This window comes from Pollicipes pollicipes, unplaced genomic scaffold, assembly GCF_011947565.3.
Source record: "Pollicipes pollicipes isolate AB1234 unplaced genomic scaffold, Ppol_2.1 Scaffold_4295;HRSCAF=5057_pilon_pilon_pilon, whole genome shotgun sequence".
NCBI lineage: Eukaryota > Metazoa > Arthropoda > Thecostraca > Pollicipedomorpha > Pollicipedidae > Pollicipes > Pollicipes pollicipes.
The window spans coordinates 18,790,388-18,805,143 of NW_023596461.1; the positions used below are offsets into that span (position 1 = coordinate 18,790,388).

At 51.5% G+C, this 14,756-nt stretch overlaps 1 protein-coding gene across 1 annotated transcript; it reads left to right on the forward strand.

Annotated features, from left to right (window-relative positions):
* The first annotated feature begins 6,389 nt into the window (after nt 1-6,389).
* Nop60B (dyskerin pseudouridine synthase 1 Nop60B) lies at nt 6,390-14,738 on the forward strand. Its single transcript, XM_037220036.1, has 12 exons — nt 6,390-6,535; nt 8,141-8,272; nt 8,934-9,150; nt 9,705-9,820; nt 10,083-10,218; nt 10,750-10,863; nt 11,108-11,268; nt 11,696-11,816; nt 12,146-12,264; nt 13,105-13,266; nt 13,572-13,715; nt 14,403-14,738. Exons 2-12 carry the CDS (start codon nt 8,141-8,143, stop codon nt 14,466-14,468), a joined length of 1,488 nt encoding a protein of 495 aa, XP_037075931.1. The 5' UTR covers nt 6,390-6,535; the 3' UTR covers nt 14,469-14,738.
* Nucleotides 14,739-14,756: the final 18 nt, after the last annotated feature.

Consider the following 14,756-nt stretch of genomic DNA (forward strand, 5'->3'; position numbering starts at 1 on the left):
CTACGCGCCAATTGTGTTTGCCTATTGTGCGTTATAAATGACGCAAAAGATTCCAAATACAAAATATTTGCAAAGAAGTGTGGAAGCAAATTTTCCCTTTATGAAAGTGCAGATTCCAGTACCAATATATATGCTTGTAAGTGGAAGCAAGTAAGAGATATCATGCATTGATTAATAGCAAGACGTCCCGTGAACGCATGGATTTCGACCCAGAGTGCGGAAAGGCAGCTCCATCTTGCGAGTTGTTTTGATGTCGGCGAACGCCAGGTGCGGATGCGAAGTGCCAACGCTTCCTAACCGCACGCTACCAAGGGGCGTGGATTAGATATCTAGTGACTAGGATGCTTATTAGAAAGCTATTTGTCACTACCATCTCACGACCTCGCGATGTTACTGGCATCTGCCACACTTCCCCCATTCCCGCAACGTCATTTACGATAGTTGATGTGGCGACAATGCACCAGGCGAAACACGGTCCGGGTGCACTGGGGAGCCACAGCACGGGGTGAACAACGTGTGAGACACAGAACAGCGCCATCAGCCGCCAACGGCGGTCGCACATCCCAAGCCAGGTCGGGACAAGCTAAGCTAGAACGGACCGTGGCGAACTGAACCGAACTGAACTGAGACCAACGGAGCCGAATCAAACCGCAGCGAGCTGAACCGAACTGAACTGAGACCAATTGAGCCGAATCGAACAGCGGCGAGCTGAGCCGAACTGAACCGCGGCGGGCTGGAAGAGTTTGCATTCCAGTGCGTTCCCGCGTCAGTTCAAGTGCTAGTTCCAGTGTCGGTTCCAGACGCAGCACGCCGCAAGCAGAGGCGTACTTGCGTGCTGGGCGTTTGCGCCGGGTCGCCGTTGTCAGAGTGCTACACGGCCGGGCGGGTCCGCTGCAACGGCCGGCACGGGCGGGACGTCTGTGCGGTTAATGCACCACGACTACGTCCGGTCGTCAACGAAATAACGCTACTTGTTACATTATTTTTTCTACGCGTACTATTGTCCGCAACCGAGTTAGAAGGGTGCCTGTCACTGCCATCTCATGGCCGCGTGGTGGTTAGGTTGCGAACAAAGGTGAGCATAGAAAAACATTGAGTGGCGATTGCTCGTAGGATAAAGTTTGTGCGTCTTAAGTCAGCCAGAATAACGCACGGAGGGTTTCATATTTGCAGCGTTAAAGACTGGAACATAAAATGTTGCATAGGATAAAGCGCACGGACGTTTAGGTCACGGCGTCATGAACGGCTCGGTTCAGCTCGGTACGCAGTTTGGGGCGTCGCCGCCAGGTGGCAACGACAGTGGTGGCTGGTGCGGCCGCCAGGCATGTGGTCAGAGCTGTGCCCCGGTTATCGGGGCACTCCGCACCGTGGCTTCTCTGAGACTGGTCCTTGGGTATCGGTCTGGGAGCGGGGATCAGCCTTCTTTTGTTTTGTGCTGGCAGTTATTCATACAAAATTCAAACCGTTCAAAGTCCGCGTAGCATATGGGCTTACATTCATTGCATTCATGATGATGGGCGTGAAAACCATGCGTATATTTTATTCCTTTATGAGGGGGGGGGGGGGAGTGCCGAGGATACTCTGTGGAGGGCATTAAAATGTGCATCGTTGATCAGCTGCCCCGTTTGAGATGTTACCCTGCCATCTCTCACCCTGACCATGTCTGTTTCGACGTCCCCACCTGACGCCCCACGTGACGCCTCCTGAGCGCGCCACTGACGTCAGCTGACAGCCGCGGCGAGTCAGCTGGATTGCGGAATACGGCGCGCAGGCGCGCAAATGGCACCCGGTATACGACTGCTTATTATAACAGAAAACAGAACCAAGGGAAAGGGATACATCCGCCGTACCAGATTTCATGCACCGACTTGGATTCGGACCTTGTTGGCACTCGATCCAAAGATGCCGCAGGCTATCACATGTTACAGAGAAGGCAGTGTAGAGCTCGAAATGAGTCAAACCTAATGCCTTAGGTCATCCAGCGGAAACAAAATTTCATCGAAATCTGAGAGTTGACGGCGCATAATGGCACCTGGGTGGACGATGTGTCCTGGAATATTCTTTATTGGAGTATAATCTATACAAACCTGCTACTCTATGACCAATGCTTATTCAACTTTGCGTACGTACGTTTATCAAACAGGCCTTCTCCGTTACGAGCCTTTACGTGCGTGCGATTCGTTCGAACAGTTGTCTACGCGCAACGCATATGAGCTTTTTCATGCGAACTTTTATTAATACGAATATTCTGCAGACGCAATTTACATCATACAAACATTCGCTTACAACCTTTTGCGTACGAATAATCGCGTATAGACGTTTGTGTCCATACTTTTGCCATGCGAATTTTGTATCTTACATACGTATGCTCTACGAACAATTGCGCGCATATTTTATACGTACGTACGTTTGTACCAAAACTAGATATCGCCTGTCATCGCCGACTTGAAGGCCAAAGTTCTGATTAAAAAAGTGCACATGCCTTCAGTGCGTACGCATTTGTTCGCTAAAGATGCACGTAAGGCGTTTATTTTTATCACAGAAGTGCACAGGCAAAAGTTCGTTGACGGAAATCGGTATGCAAGTGTTCTCATGATATCATATGATATATATATATATATATATATATATGGAATGGAAATGGAATAACCTCATAGGCATTGATCTCGTAGTTATAAGTTTACATGGACAATGCTCTTATGGGTAGTGTTGAAGAACAGACCAACCACCCAGTTAGCAAACTGTGGACCGCCAGCTTTCAGGTTTGACTGAAATTGGATCTCCGCGGGATTATTCAAGACGTAAAATATGACTGCGACTTTCAGCGTTATCTAGCGCACAGATTAAGAGTTGGCTGCAAACATGGTTGTAATATAAAGGGATGTATCGAGGGAACGCATCGAGTCCATCCTTTTTTGGACACTGGGCTACTTTACATCAACGAACGTACAGCAGGCGTCGCAGGCGCGTCTGTCCGTCGCACTCTGCAAACCAGCTGAGCCCCCTCATCCGTCAGCTGGCGTCAGTGGTGCGCTCAACAGCCGCAGGCGAGGGGCCTCGACACAGGCGTCACCTCCAACACCCTCTCTTCTTGATGCTTCAAAGCATTCGCAGATAACGATATTTGGTTCATTTCTAACACAGGTCTTGCCAAACCACCTGTCGGCGAGCTGAAATACTACAAATGAGTCAGCCCGCAACGTACGGGGATTATTCTGACGCCGCCAGTCTGGCAGTGATCCTGACGCTATAAAAGCGCTCCAGGACATAATCAAACAATGACGTATTGAGGAGCATATTTACAACAACAAAAAATCAGTTTTTTCCGAGAGCAGTATTTGTTCTTTAAATAATACCAATAGTTACGAATGAAATTGCCCCACCATATCTGAAGCTTTCCTCAACATCTTCAAACGTGGAACATTCTCTATAAGCAGTTCACCGTTTATCCGTTTAAACAACGCGTCAAGTTAGCATGTTGTCTTTTTTACGTGACACCCTTTTACACTTCGCCATTCTGGTTTGTCGACTTTGTGATATGTGGCCCTTTTTGCAGTTAATCATGACACCTTTTGGTTTTTTGGCATGTCGCCAGTCTTTCATGTCGCCATTTTTCAATTTGCCATTTAGCCGATTTGACTTTTTGTCACGCCGACTTATTTGCAAGTCTTCAATATGAAAGTCGTCATATGACAGCCGACAGTAAGCATTAAAGCAAACTGGAGGCCGACTATTTGTCCGGACCACAAATACCGACGTCGTGAACACATTGTGTTGAGAGATTTATGATGTGTGTCTGCAGCTGTTCTAGTGCAAGATGCGAATAAAACGTCAGTCGCTTTCTGCCCTCTTTTCTCCGTAGAAGGAAGGGGACGGGAATAGTTGGCCAGTAACCAGAATCATAGGCACTTGACGCAGCTGTCATAAAGGATCGTATAGGAATTCTCATTACATCAAGTCTTGAAGAAACTTGTGTTTTTGTTGTTCCCACTCAACACGCGCATGGGTGGCCGGTTGGATGCCCTTCGCTCGGGTGGAGTGGAGGGTCAATTTCCTCCCCCCCCCCCCCCCAGAGATCTCGGGAATTAAGAGAGGTAGAGACATCAAATTCACAGAGAGCGTTGACCTGTACATGAACTCTCTTAGTCCAAAGTTGGAGGTTTCTAGGCCAAGCCTTCAGGTCAAATAAGGTCCAACAAGGTCATATTCCAGATTTGTCTCCAAAGAGCCCCTAGAGCCTAGGCAATCGTTCTAAGAAAAATGTCACACGCTCAGTTAAGGCCAGTGACCTTGTTTTATTTTTAACGCGCGGCCGGGTGGCCGGTTGGATACCCTTCACTCGGGTGGAGGGGTCAATTTGACCCCCACCTGAGATCTCTGGAACAAAGAGAGCTAGAAACACCAAATCCACAGGGTGTGTTGACCTGTACGTGAATTCACTTGGGTCAAAGTTTGAGGCTCCTAGGTCATGACCTTCAGGTCAGATAATGTCAGAAAAGGTCAAATTCCAGATGGGCCTCCAAAGGGCCGCTAGAACCTAGGCAACTGTTCTAAGCAAAATGCCACATGCTCAGTTAAGTTCAGTGACCTTTTCTGACCTTTTAAAGGTCATGATGACCAACATGATATAAGACTGTTCTGAGCTTTGCATTTGGATAAGCGACAAATATTACGCTAGACAGTGAGCTCCTAAAAATAAAATGTTGACCTGGGTCATTTTAGTGGCCTACTCTGACCTATAAGAAGTCAATGGAAGGTGTATAATGCGGTTCCTGCTATCAATATATTCGAAATGAGTACCAGAAACCAGCCCATACAGCAAGCCCGATAGTAATAAAACATGTTGGTTTTGACCTTGATCTAACCTTCATCTCTGACCCTAGGTCAATGCTATTTGTTTATTCAATTGTTATGTTGCATAAGAAAGTATCTCGGAGATGTCTGGCTTCGTCTAACACTCCGTTGTTTGATCGGATTGAACGATTCACTAAAACGTGCCTTCGCTGAAACCATTACCTGACCTTGACCTGCCATAGGTCTGCGCCCTTACAAGGTACATATACATTTTTGATGTCAGACGATCCACTATTTAACTCTCTACAGCTCTGCAAAATTTGGTGTGGCTACGCCGCGCCGTTTGGAAACTATTCCGGGGAAACGTTCTTGGGGGGCAATTTGCAGTTGCAGTTCGCCATTTTGCCGAATCGAATTTTTGAAATGCCGACATTTTACATGTCGCCAGTATGGAAGTCGTCATTTAGCAGTCGACAACCAGGCATTCAGGAAACTGTGAGTCGACTTTTTGTCCGGACACCGTACCGTTCGCCCGCACAATGTTGACTGAAGGTCTGCTGCACTAACACCGCACAGCCGCGGATGAAAACTACTTCATACTTACCATGCAACAGTAGTTGCTCACGCCCACAAAGGAAGCGGAGGTTGTTGCTGAGGCTTTATCAAAGGGAGGGAAGGCTGCCTGTTTCACCAGTCTTGGCAATAGCAAAATGTGCTACCAATTCGTGATTGGTCGATGCACGGTTCATAAAGCTCATTTTACTCTGCAACAAAAGGGCGCTTGAGATGCGTGCTGAAATATCAAAACATGGGTAAGCCATGTCAAAGTCCCAGATATCGTATATATCTGCCCGTCCCGATGGCTCAGTTGGTAAGAGCGCCCGGCTCCCAATTCATCCACCCATCGTGGGGTGAGTTTAGAGTGATTTTAGGCGCTCGCTATTTGCCGTGGACAGGTATGGCCTGCAGCCAACGGCAGCGACCGCGTTAACGGTCAGACGACGTCAGAGGGCCGGACGAATCGTGCCGACCTTTGCGGCACGTCAAGCTTTTTCACTAAATGACTTTCCGTTGACCTGGAATTGTGCGATCGGATGATAGGGGTCAGGGCTCACACGACAAGCACTGCTTAGCGTGAGCTCTGATCAAGAAATCCATCCATTCAAAACGTTGGGATTTAATTTTTAAAACATAATCTTTGCACGTTTTAGGTGATAATTGTTCTTCGAGGCCTTAGCATATCAAACTAAAACCACGGAAACGGTATTTTCTAATTTTTAAAGCACCCTTAAAATGGAACGATGTTATTTTTAGGTGGCGCTGCGTGAACAAACAAGGTAAACAAATCGTTCACCTTATCCAAAAGTCATCAAGCGGTCCACTACCGCAAGATATTTGGCGCTGGTGTCACATGATTCGCATGCCTATAAATACGATCAATTAGTTTACATTTGATGACGCGCTTTTGGTATCACTTGTAGCACAGGTAATAATCAGACATCTTAGTGAGCTCCTCAAATATTACAGCAATTTAGTGTCATTGATTCAGGCAGCATGCGTTCACGTGGTGTGGTTTCAAAACTGACGCAGTGCGTTTCCCCCGGCGTGCGTTGGGCCCTTGGGGATCGGGCTGCATTGTGAGATATTGGTGGGAGTGAATGGGGTTTTGGATATTAAATCATATGGAACTACTCTGCCGTATTAACTAGACGAAGCATTCGTGCAGCTGCCAGCTACAACGGTGCGTACATGTTGCTGGCTGTGATGGAATTAGTGGTAAATTGAGAGGAGGCGTGACCTACGTTCCCGTGGTGGGCTTATTGACATCGAAGTTTAAAGCTATTCACGTTTGGCATGATGCACCCCTTAATATTATCTTACTAATATAATGCATGTTGGTGTGGATGTTGCGATGGCACTAGCTCATAGTTTGCCTGTGGTTTGGTTTCTACAGGTGTTGGTGTTTTTGTAAAGTTTTTGGATCTTGTTGATTATTTGTGCTTTTCGTAATGTAATACGGCTCCAGGAGTTACTTAATTTCCAATTCCATGTAATTTTGTCCATGTGCATGCATGCCCAAGTTGTGAATATGTCCAGCATAACAGTATGACCACATGAACAGTTTCATTTTGCCCTCACCTGAACTAGATTTAGCCAACTGTATTTAAACAAACCAGTTTGCATTCATTGTGGATTGATTTGTTGAATGGCTTCATTTTTGGGCAGCATGCTATTATAAATTTAAACTCATGTACCTAAAGGTTTGCCCGTGTATTCTTTTACTTTTCCTCAGATATGGGTGCATATATAACTCCTTTGTTGTTAAGCATTTAATACCAATGATGGTCAATGGCTGTATATTTATAATTCTCTCATAATTTTCCAAAGCAAGAAGCAAAACTCCAAGCAAGTGGCATCAAACACCATGCACTAGGCCTTACCAGGCTTGGCAGCTTGGAACTTACAAAATAAGAAGCCAGAGTGAAACCTGTCATATTAAAATCACAAGATTCCAGGTGAAGCTGTGTCTAGTGCCCAATATTGTTTTGAAAAACAACCAATTTCCAACTAACTGTATGGGATCACAAAATGTGATGCAGGCTCCATCGGAGGATTAAGACAAGGTTGGCATTTGGATAAAATATTTTTCCTTCTTCTTACTTATGTGCACTTATATGCATGGAGCAATTTAAACTGTCAGTTCCCCAGCTATCATCAGATGTTCACTGGCCTGAAGAAAGATGGGCTGGCTTTTGGCTTTCACCATGTTCACTGGGCAACCAAAATTTTCTTCTTGTAACTACTAGGATTCAAACCAGGGTCTTTGTATTATGAATCCAACATTCCTTCACTGAGTAACTTTGATGAACTTACCTGTAATGTTAGTCGCTTAAAAGGATGGATAAGATTCTAGATAGCCTAGTTGAGTGGTTGGTGCTGACTTCAGCTTGGCATTATGACATGCAATAAGCTATGCCATAGCAACAGCCGTTAAGGGTAATTGATCATAACATTTTAAAATGTTTTCTATGCATAATATGCTACTCATATGCAAGCCAGAAATGACAAACAAATAGGAAGATAGGCAGGTTATGCCACAGTTATGACCATGCCCAACAGAAGAAAGGCAGGTAATGTCTTGGTCATGACCATGCCTTCATAGGGTGAGCACTGGTGTGAAAGTCATACCATTGGAGGCCCATACTCCATCCATGTGTTGCAAACCTCCCTCAGATAGTGCCAGATGAAACCTCAATCAGTATTGAACCCATGCTGTCATGTTGATCTCAGTTGCATGTACCTTTTAGACATGTGCCACCATTGATGTGCTTGCATGTTTTCTCAGATGGATAGCGCTACCAAGGCAAAGAAGAAATCCAAGTCCCTGGCAGATGTTCAGCATGAGGGAAACTTCAAGTTGGAGCCTTCCTCAGAGCCAGCTAAATTGGACTCATCTCAATGGCCACTTCTACTGAAGGTAATGGGTTTAATTTGGGCCAGGGATGGTTTCCTGTTCAGGTGGGTGAGCCCCAGCCATTCCCCTGACACACTCACACTTGGAAAGGGCAAGAGAAGATGAAGAAAATGTTTGAGGAGGAACACATTTGTAGCATATTTGCATATTTTGAGGTTAAATTTAACCATTAACCCCCCCCCCCCAACATTGCATGCTGTGCAATGCTGCAGCATGGCTGCATTGGACCTGGGTTGATCCTCATTGCCCAATTGCCAACTAAACTTTCCATCTCTGCTCAGCCAAACAACATGCCCAGCCTTGGGATTCATGCCCAGCTTCCGCTGGATGACAGGTCCAGCACTTTTCCCCAATACCATGGAAACATCTGGATCATTTGATTGCTTGTTATCACCTTTGGTTCTATTGGTAGGTGGGCTATAGATGTTATCACCTGCATCACCAAATGTCCACTGACGGTTGCTTCGCTAGTTATGAGCTTGGAGTTCGTATGTTGACAGAAATTGACCTTTAATAGTGCATGGAGGTCCTGGATATGACGATGCTGTCAGGCATACATCGGTATAAACATAGCCCATGATATACGCTTTCTCGAATTAAAGAAAAAAAACTTGCATTTTCTTTCACTGGTGTGACTGCTAAGTATGTTATCTCTTGTGGTCAGAATTTTGACAAGCTGAACGTGCGCACCAACCACTACACACCGCTGCCGGAGGGCCACTCGCCGCTGCTGCGTCCGCTGGCCGAGCACCTGAAGGCTGGCTTCATCAACCTGGACAAGCCGTCCAACCCGAGCTCGCACGAGGTGGTGGCCTGGGTGAAGCGCATCCTGCGCGTCCAGAAGACGGGACACTCGGGCACGCTGGACCCCAAGGTCACGGGTAAGCGAGTCCGGCGCGGCGGCTGGCGGGCTCACACCCCGGGCCACGGGTGGACGACTGCTCTCCGCCCACCACTGTGGGCTGTTTTCCCTCCTCCCCCGACCGGCCCCTTCTCGGGGTCCAGTTCAAACTGGCGCCGGCCTCCCAGACGGACTGGAGCTGAGTGGAGCAGGAGGGTCAGCAGATGCGTTGAGTTCTGACTGTTGGTCAGCGGTGCCGGGCGCTCTGGTTGTGTTTCCCTTTCCTGGCCTGAGTTCTGACTGTTGTGCAGCCGTGCCGGGTGCTCTGGTCGTGTTTCCTGTCCTGGCCTGAGTTCTGACTGTTGTGCAGCTGTGCCGGGCGCTCTGGTCGTGTTTCCCTGCCCTGGCCTTGTCCAGGTCGACCGTTGTCAGGAGGCGGGGCGGACCGTGTAGTCAGACCACCTGCTGATAAGGCCGGCCCTGCGTGTCGCACTGCACCGCTCCCAACTGTACGCGGCCGTGCGGAGCCGCTCCCGAAGCGCGGCTGACCTCACCTGGCCTGACCTGACCTCGCCGCCGTCTCGGCTCTGCCAGGCTGCCTGATTGTGTGCATCGAGCGCGCCACGCGACTCGTCAAGTCGCAACAGAGCGCCGGCAAGGAGTACGTCTGTATCTTCCGGCTGCACTCAGTGGTCGACAATGTACAAAAGGTGCGTCGACTTGCCACACGTGCGGCATACCGTTGGTGCGTCAGCGCTGTTCGGCCATCAGCAGGCGCCGAGGGCAGCCTGTGGTGACCCTCTGTCGCCGTGTCGGACTGCGGTATGCGGCCTTCGGCGGGCGCCGCGGGCGACCTGCGACGGCCCGTTGTCGCCTTGCTGGGTTACGATGTGAGGCTCACGACAAGGTATGTTTTCCCTGTGGCCGGCACGCGTGACCCGCGACCGCTGACGCCCGCGCCGTGCCCGCCAGGTGAAACAGTGCCTGGAGCGTCTGAAGGGCGCGCTTTTCCAGCGGCCACCGCTCATATCGGCCGTCAAGCGGCAGCTGCGCGTGCGCACCGTCTACGACAGCAAGCTGGTCGAGTACGACGCGGAGAACCAAATGGGTGGGTGCCGGCGCGGCGGTGGCGCCGCGCCGCCGGCCGTGCTGTGGGCAGGGTGGCGCACGTGGCGCCGTCTAGCGGACCGACACCCGCACATCCTAGCTTGGGCCTGGCCGTGCAGAGTCACGGTGCTCGTTCGTATGCGCCTTCATTGCCTTCCCTCCGTTGATTGTGGACCGTCGGGTGGACGGATCGCGTGGCATCTCCGCTACTGGGCAGCCGCGCCAGCCGGTGCTTGCGTGTGCAGGCTTTTCCGTTCTCAGAAGGTCCTGGTTATTGCTATTCTCTCCAGTACGGCTTGATCGACACCGAGGATTCTCTTGATGCGGACGCGTGCGTGCATATTGAACGTTGTACCTTCTCCGTTGATGAGTTAAGATGTCCACGTATTTGCCATGTAACATAAGCCTGTATGCCATAAGCCTTGGCGACCTGCACATGTTAAGCTGCCACAGCAGCCTGCCTTATTTGGGCACCAGCTCTCCATCCGCCATTGATGCCTGTATGTGACGACCCGTTCTGGTCGGGCGGCAGGCATCTTCTGGGTGTCGTGCGAGGCAGGCACGTACATCCGCACCATGTGCGTCCACCTGGGCCTGTACCTGGGCGTCGGCGGCCAGATGCAGGAGCTGCGCCGCGTCCGGTCAGGTACGTCAGCCGCTGCTGGTGACCGTTCGCGGGCACAGCAGGCTCCTGTAACCGCACCGTGTACCGTTTGCACAGGTGTCTTGTGTTTTGCAGTGGGTATCTCGTGAGGTGTACTGCTGACCTAATCACAATGTGATTAAGAACGGTACGGGCCCTGACGCGAGTACGGCCTAAGATGGGTCGAGAATCTGCCGTGCACGCGCATGCCGTTCCCCCATCGACTGACCGCCTCGCTCGCCAACAGGCATCCAGAGCGAGAAGGCCGGTATGTACACGATGCACGACGTGCTGGACGCCCAGTGGCTGTACGACAACCACAAGGATGAGTCGTACCTGCGCCGCGTCGTGCAGCCCATGGAGGCGCTGCTCACCTCTCACAAGCGCATCATCATGAAGGACAGCGCGGTGAGTGGCCGGCGCCGCGCCGCCCGGCCGGGTGACCCGCGCCAGCTGCTGACGCTAGCGGCTCGGTGCTGAGAGGTCAAGCAGCGGCTGCTGGCCGACGGGGCGTGCCGATGCACCGTAGGTTACGGGGATAGCTCAGATTCGCTACTGTAGGGCAAACCGTTTTGTATTCCTGTTTTCCATTCCAAAAACGCTTTGTATCCCAAAAACGCCTTGTATTCCTTGTGTCCTGCCATGTCCTTTTCCCTGATATGAAACCTGATACTTGCATGCATTGCACAAGCCTGATAATTGCACGCATTGCACAAGAACGCAACGAGGCCGTGCGGCAGGAAATCGCCCCGTGTGTTTTGTCGCGCCTGACTCGGGACACGACCCGTCTCATGTTCTCACACTGCCGCTGACGTCACTGGCGCTGCCCCGCCAGGTGAACGCGGTCTGCTACGGCGCCAAGGTGATGCTGCCGGGCGTGCTCCGCTACGAGGACGGCATCGACGTCAACGAGCAGATCGTCATCGTCACCACCAAGGGCGAGGCGGTCGCGCTCGGTACGTCCGTCCGCTCGGACGCGGGGCGAGGGGACCGGTGGACGGTGCGGCGCGCGACGCCGCCCTCGACCGCCGGCGGTGGGCCGCGCCGCTCGCGCCAGCCGCCGCTGCCGTCCGCCCCGGCGGCCGGTTGGTGTCCTGTCGTTGGGGAGGACGGTTCACTGGTGAGCGTCCGCTCCAGGCCGCCCCGCGTCGTGAGTCCGGGACGGGAGTTTGTCGCGCTCCTGACCCGAGCCGTGCGGCGAGTGCACCGGCCACGCCGTCCGCGCCCTTGGTGTGTGTGGAGTCTCCTCTGTTCAGGGCGTGACCCGCCATCCGTTCCATCGCAGCGATCGCGCTGATGACCACGGCCACCATGGCGTCCTGCGACCATGGCGTTTGCGCCAAGCTGAAGCGGGTCATCATGGAGCGAGACACGTACCCCCGCAAGTGGGGACTGGGACCCAAGGTAAGCGCGACGCAGCCGGCCGGCCTGGCGCGGACGGCCACCTTGCCTCTGAAGACTCGGCAATGTGCGATGAGGTTCTCTTCTCCAAAACGCTCTCTTTCTCTTTTCCAAAACGCAGTGTGGCCATCCATCATCAAAACGCATGTGGCTTTTCCAAAACGCGCCCAGTGTATCGGTGCCGATGGGCAGTTGTAGTTAATAGAGCAGGATGCCGGGCGGAGCGGTGGTACCAACAAAGTAAGTGGGATGTGAAAACTCTTTTTGGGGTTAAAAACGCGCACATTTTCAGCATGTTGCCATGATTGCCATGATGCCAGTCTCACTTCATCGGAATTTGCACCGTTTAAATCAAAGTGTGGGTCCTGCGGGAACGGGTAGGTCGTGGTGTTAGGTTGATTTGTGGCATCGTTTAAGTCGGTAACGTTGGGCGAACGCGAGGCACAAAATGACGACGCATTTGCGCGGAATTCGTTGGCATTGAAAAGCTGCTTTTTGTAATGCGATTTGTGTGCTCGTTTTAGGAGGCATATAGTCGAATTTACGCTTGATAGTTGCAGTTTGTGCATATTTTATACCTTCTTGTATGAGTTGAACTCAGTCAACTCAGATGAGTGCGGTCAGGAATATTAGGGCCCAGCCAGCACAGGTTGGCAAAACAACCAACGACTGTGTAGTATGATACTATACGCCGCTAGCACTGGAAGTGAAGCGAGGCGTTGCGGATCGTTGCTCAATCGCCCAGGGAGATGAAAAGCGCGGGAAAAACCTCTGGAGCCGGTGAGTTCCCCCGAAACATCCGTAAAGATCGGACCGCTGAGCTCTCGCTCCTCCTCTTCCCAGGCAACAATGAAGAAAGAGATGATTAAGAAGGGCCTGCTGGACAAACACGGCAAGCCCAACGAGCAGACGCCTAAGGAGTGGAACGCCAGCTACGAGGACTACAACGTGAAGAGCGAGCCTGCCGGCGACGGGCACGCGGAGCAGCCTGCGCCCAAGAAGAAGGTGAGCCGCCTGGCCCTGGAGTCTGGTGCGCCGCGCCGCAGGCCGCGGCGTGTGCAGCTTCCCTCTGTTCATACTGCCGCTGATGACAGGATGTGGTTACTGCAGCTGGGGGCGGTACAGCCTGGCAGAAATGGTCGGATCTGGTGGTGAACTTCCTCGCTCTCTGGGCTGAGCAGATCTGCCGGACGCTACACTCAGGCCGAATGGATTGCACTCAAATTCAGACGCGGTGTCACCGATGCTGTGTTTTGGACGCTCGTGTGTTGGTATGGGATGCGGTCACTGGACCTGGGATTCGTTTTCAGAGGAAGTTCTCCGAGTCCAGCGCGGACCTGTCAGCCGTGAAAACGGAGCCGTCCGACCCTGAGGATCAGGAAGGCAGAAAGGAGAAGAAGAAGAAGAAGAAACACAAGAGGGACCAGGAGGAAGAGGACGTGAACGGCGCACCGGTCAGGGCATAACGGGCACTGCCCAGTGCTGTTGCAGCCGCGATTTAAATTAGAATCCTCCCCTCCCCCATTTGGGATGGACATAGGTGAAGACGAACAGGCATTGGTTGCAGGAATATTACCTTTTCGAAAGCGTATGAGCCGAGCCGCGCCGCTCGTACGTCAGTGCTCTCATAATTCGAAACTCATCCGGCGTGCGCTCTCGGCCCTAGTTCGATATCATTTTTGTGGCGTTACATGTCCATTGTATGTCGATGGTACCACCTGTTATCTAACATCTGTGCGGGACAGGCGCATAACCAGAATTGTCCAGGGGGGGGGGGGGGGGGGGTGCATGCCGGATCGGACCAGATTTATGCGAAATCGCCCGGTACGTAGCGCAAACCTCTTCGGCTCAGGGAGGGGGGCAAAGCCCTTTGCCCTGGTGCCGGAAAGAGCCTGTTTGGTGGATGTGGTCCTACCGCACAGCTCGCACGGCCTTAGGCAGACGGCTCCCGTATGGGGAGGCCAGCACTGCCCTCGGACCCGCAGAAACCGTCGGACTGCTGGAGCCGGGCTGTCAGAATTGGTTGCTCGACCGCGTGGGTTTGTTTTAAAACTAGACGAAGATGCCAGTGTATTGCACGCATGCTTTTGCGTGATAACCTGTTAGCTTGAAGCTTTTTAACTCAACTTTCACCATTCCAGGTCGAGGAATCTGGCGAGAAAAAGAAAAAGAAGAAGAAGAAGGACAAAAAGTCCGAAGAAGACTGAGAAGAAAGAATCGTTTCAGCTCGTAAAGCTGGTGACATGTACATTTTGCGAGCGGTGCTGAACGGCGTGTAAAGAACTGTTTTTGGGACGACTATTTTAGCCGTTTTAAGACGAGTATTTTTGGTGCCGCAATGACCAGGGGAGTGCCTCTGCCGGCGCTGGTCGGGAAGATTTCACTGCCGTCTCGCCGGGGCGATGACTGGGTGAAAGGAGAGCGTGTGATTGTTGCGCCATCGCCATCTTGCGAGAACAACATCATTACCATGCTGACACTTGTCTTCTTGGGGA

Excerpts from the sequence above, each read along its gene's own strand:
- Nop60B (XM_037220036.1), top strand. The coding sequence starts at position 8,141 with ATGGATAGCGCTACCAAGGCAAAGAAGAAATCCAAGTCCCTGGCAGAT. Across the intron at positions 8,273-8,933 it reads AATGGCCACTTCTACTGAAG|AATTTTGACAAGCTGAACGT; the intron begins GTAATGGGTTTA and ends TCTTGTGGTCAG. Across the intron at positions 13,716-14,402 it reads AGGACGTGAACGGCGCACCG|GTCGAGGAATCTGGCGAGAA; the intron begins GTCAGGGCATAA and ends TCACCATTCCAG.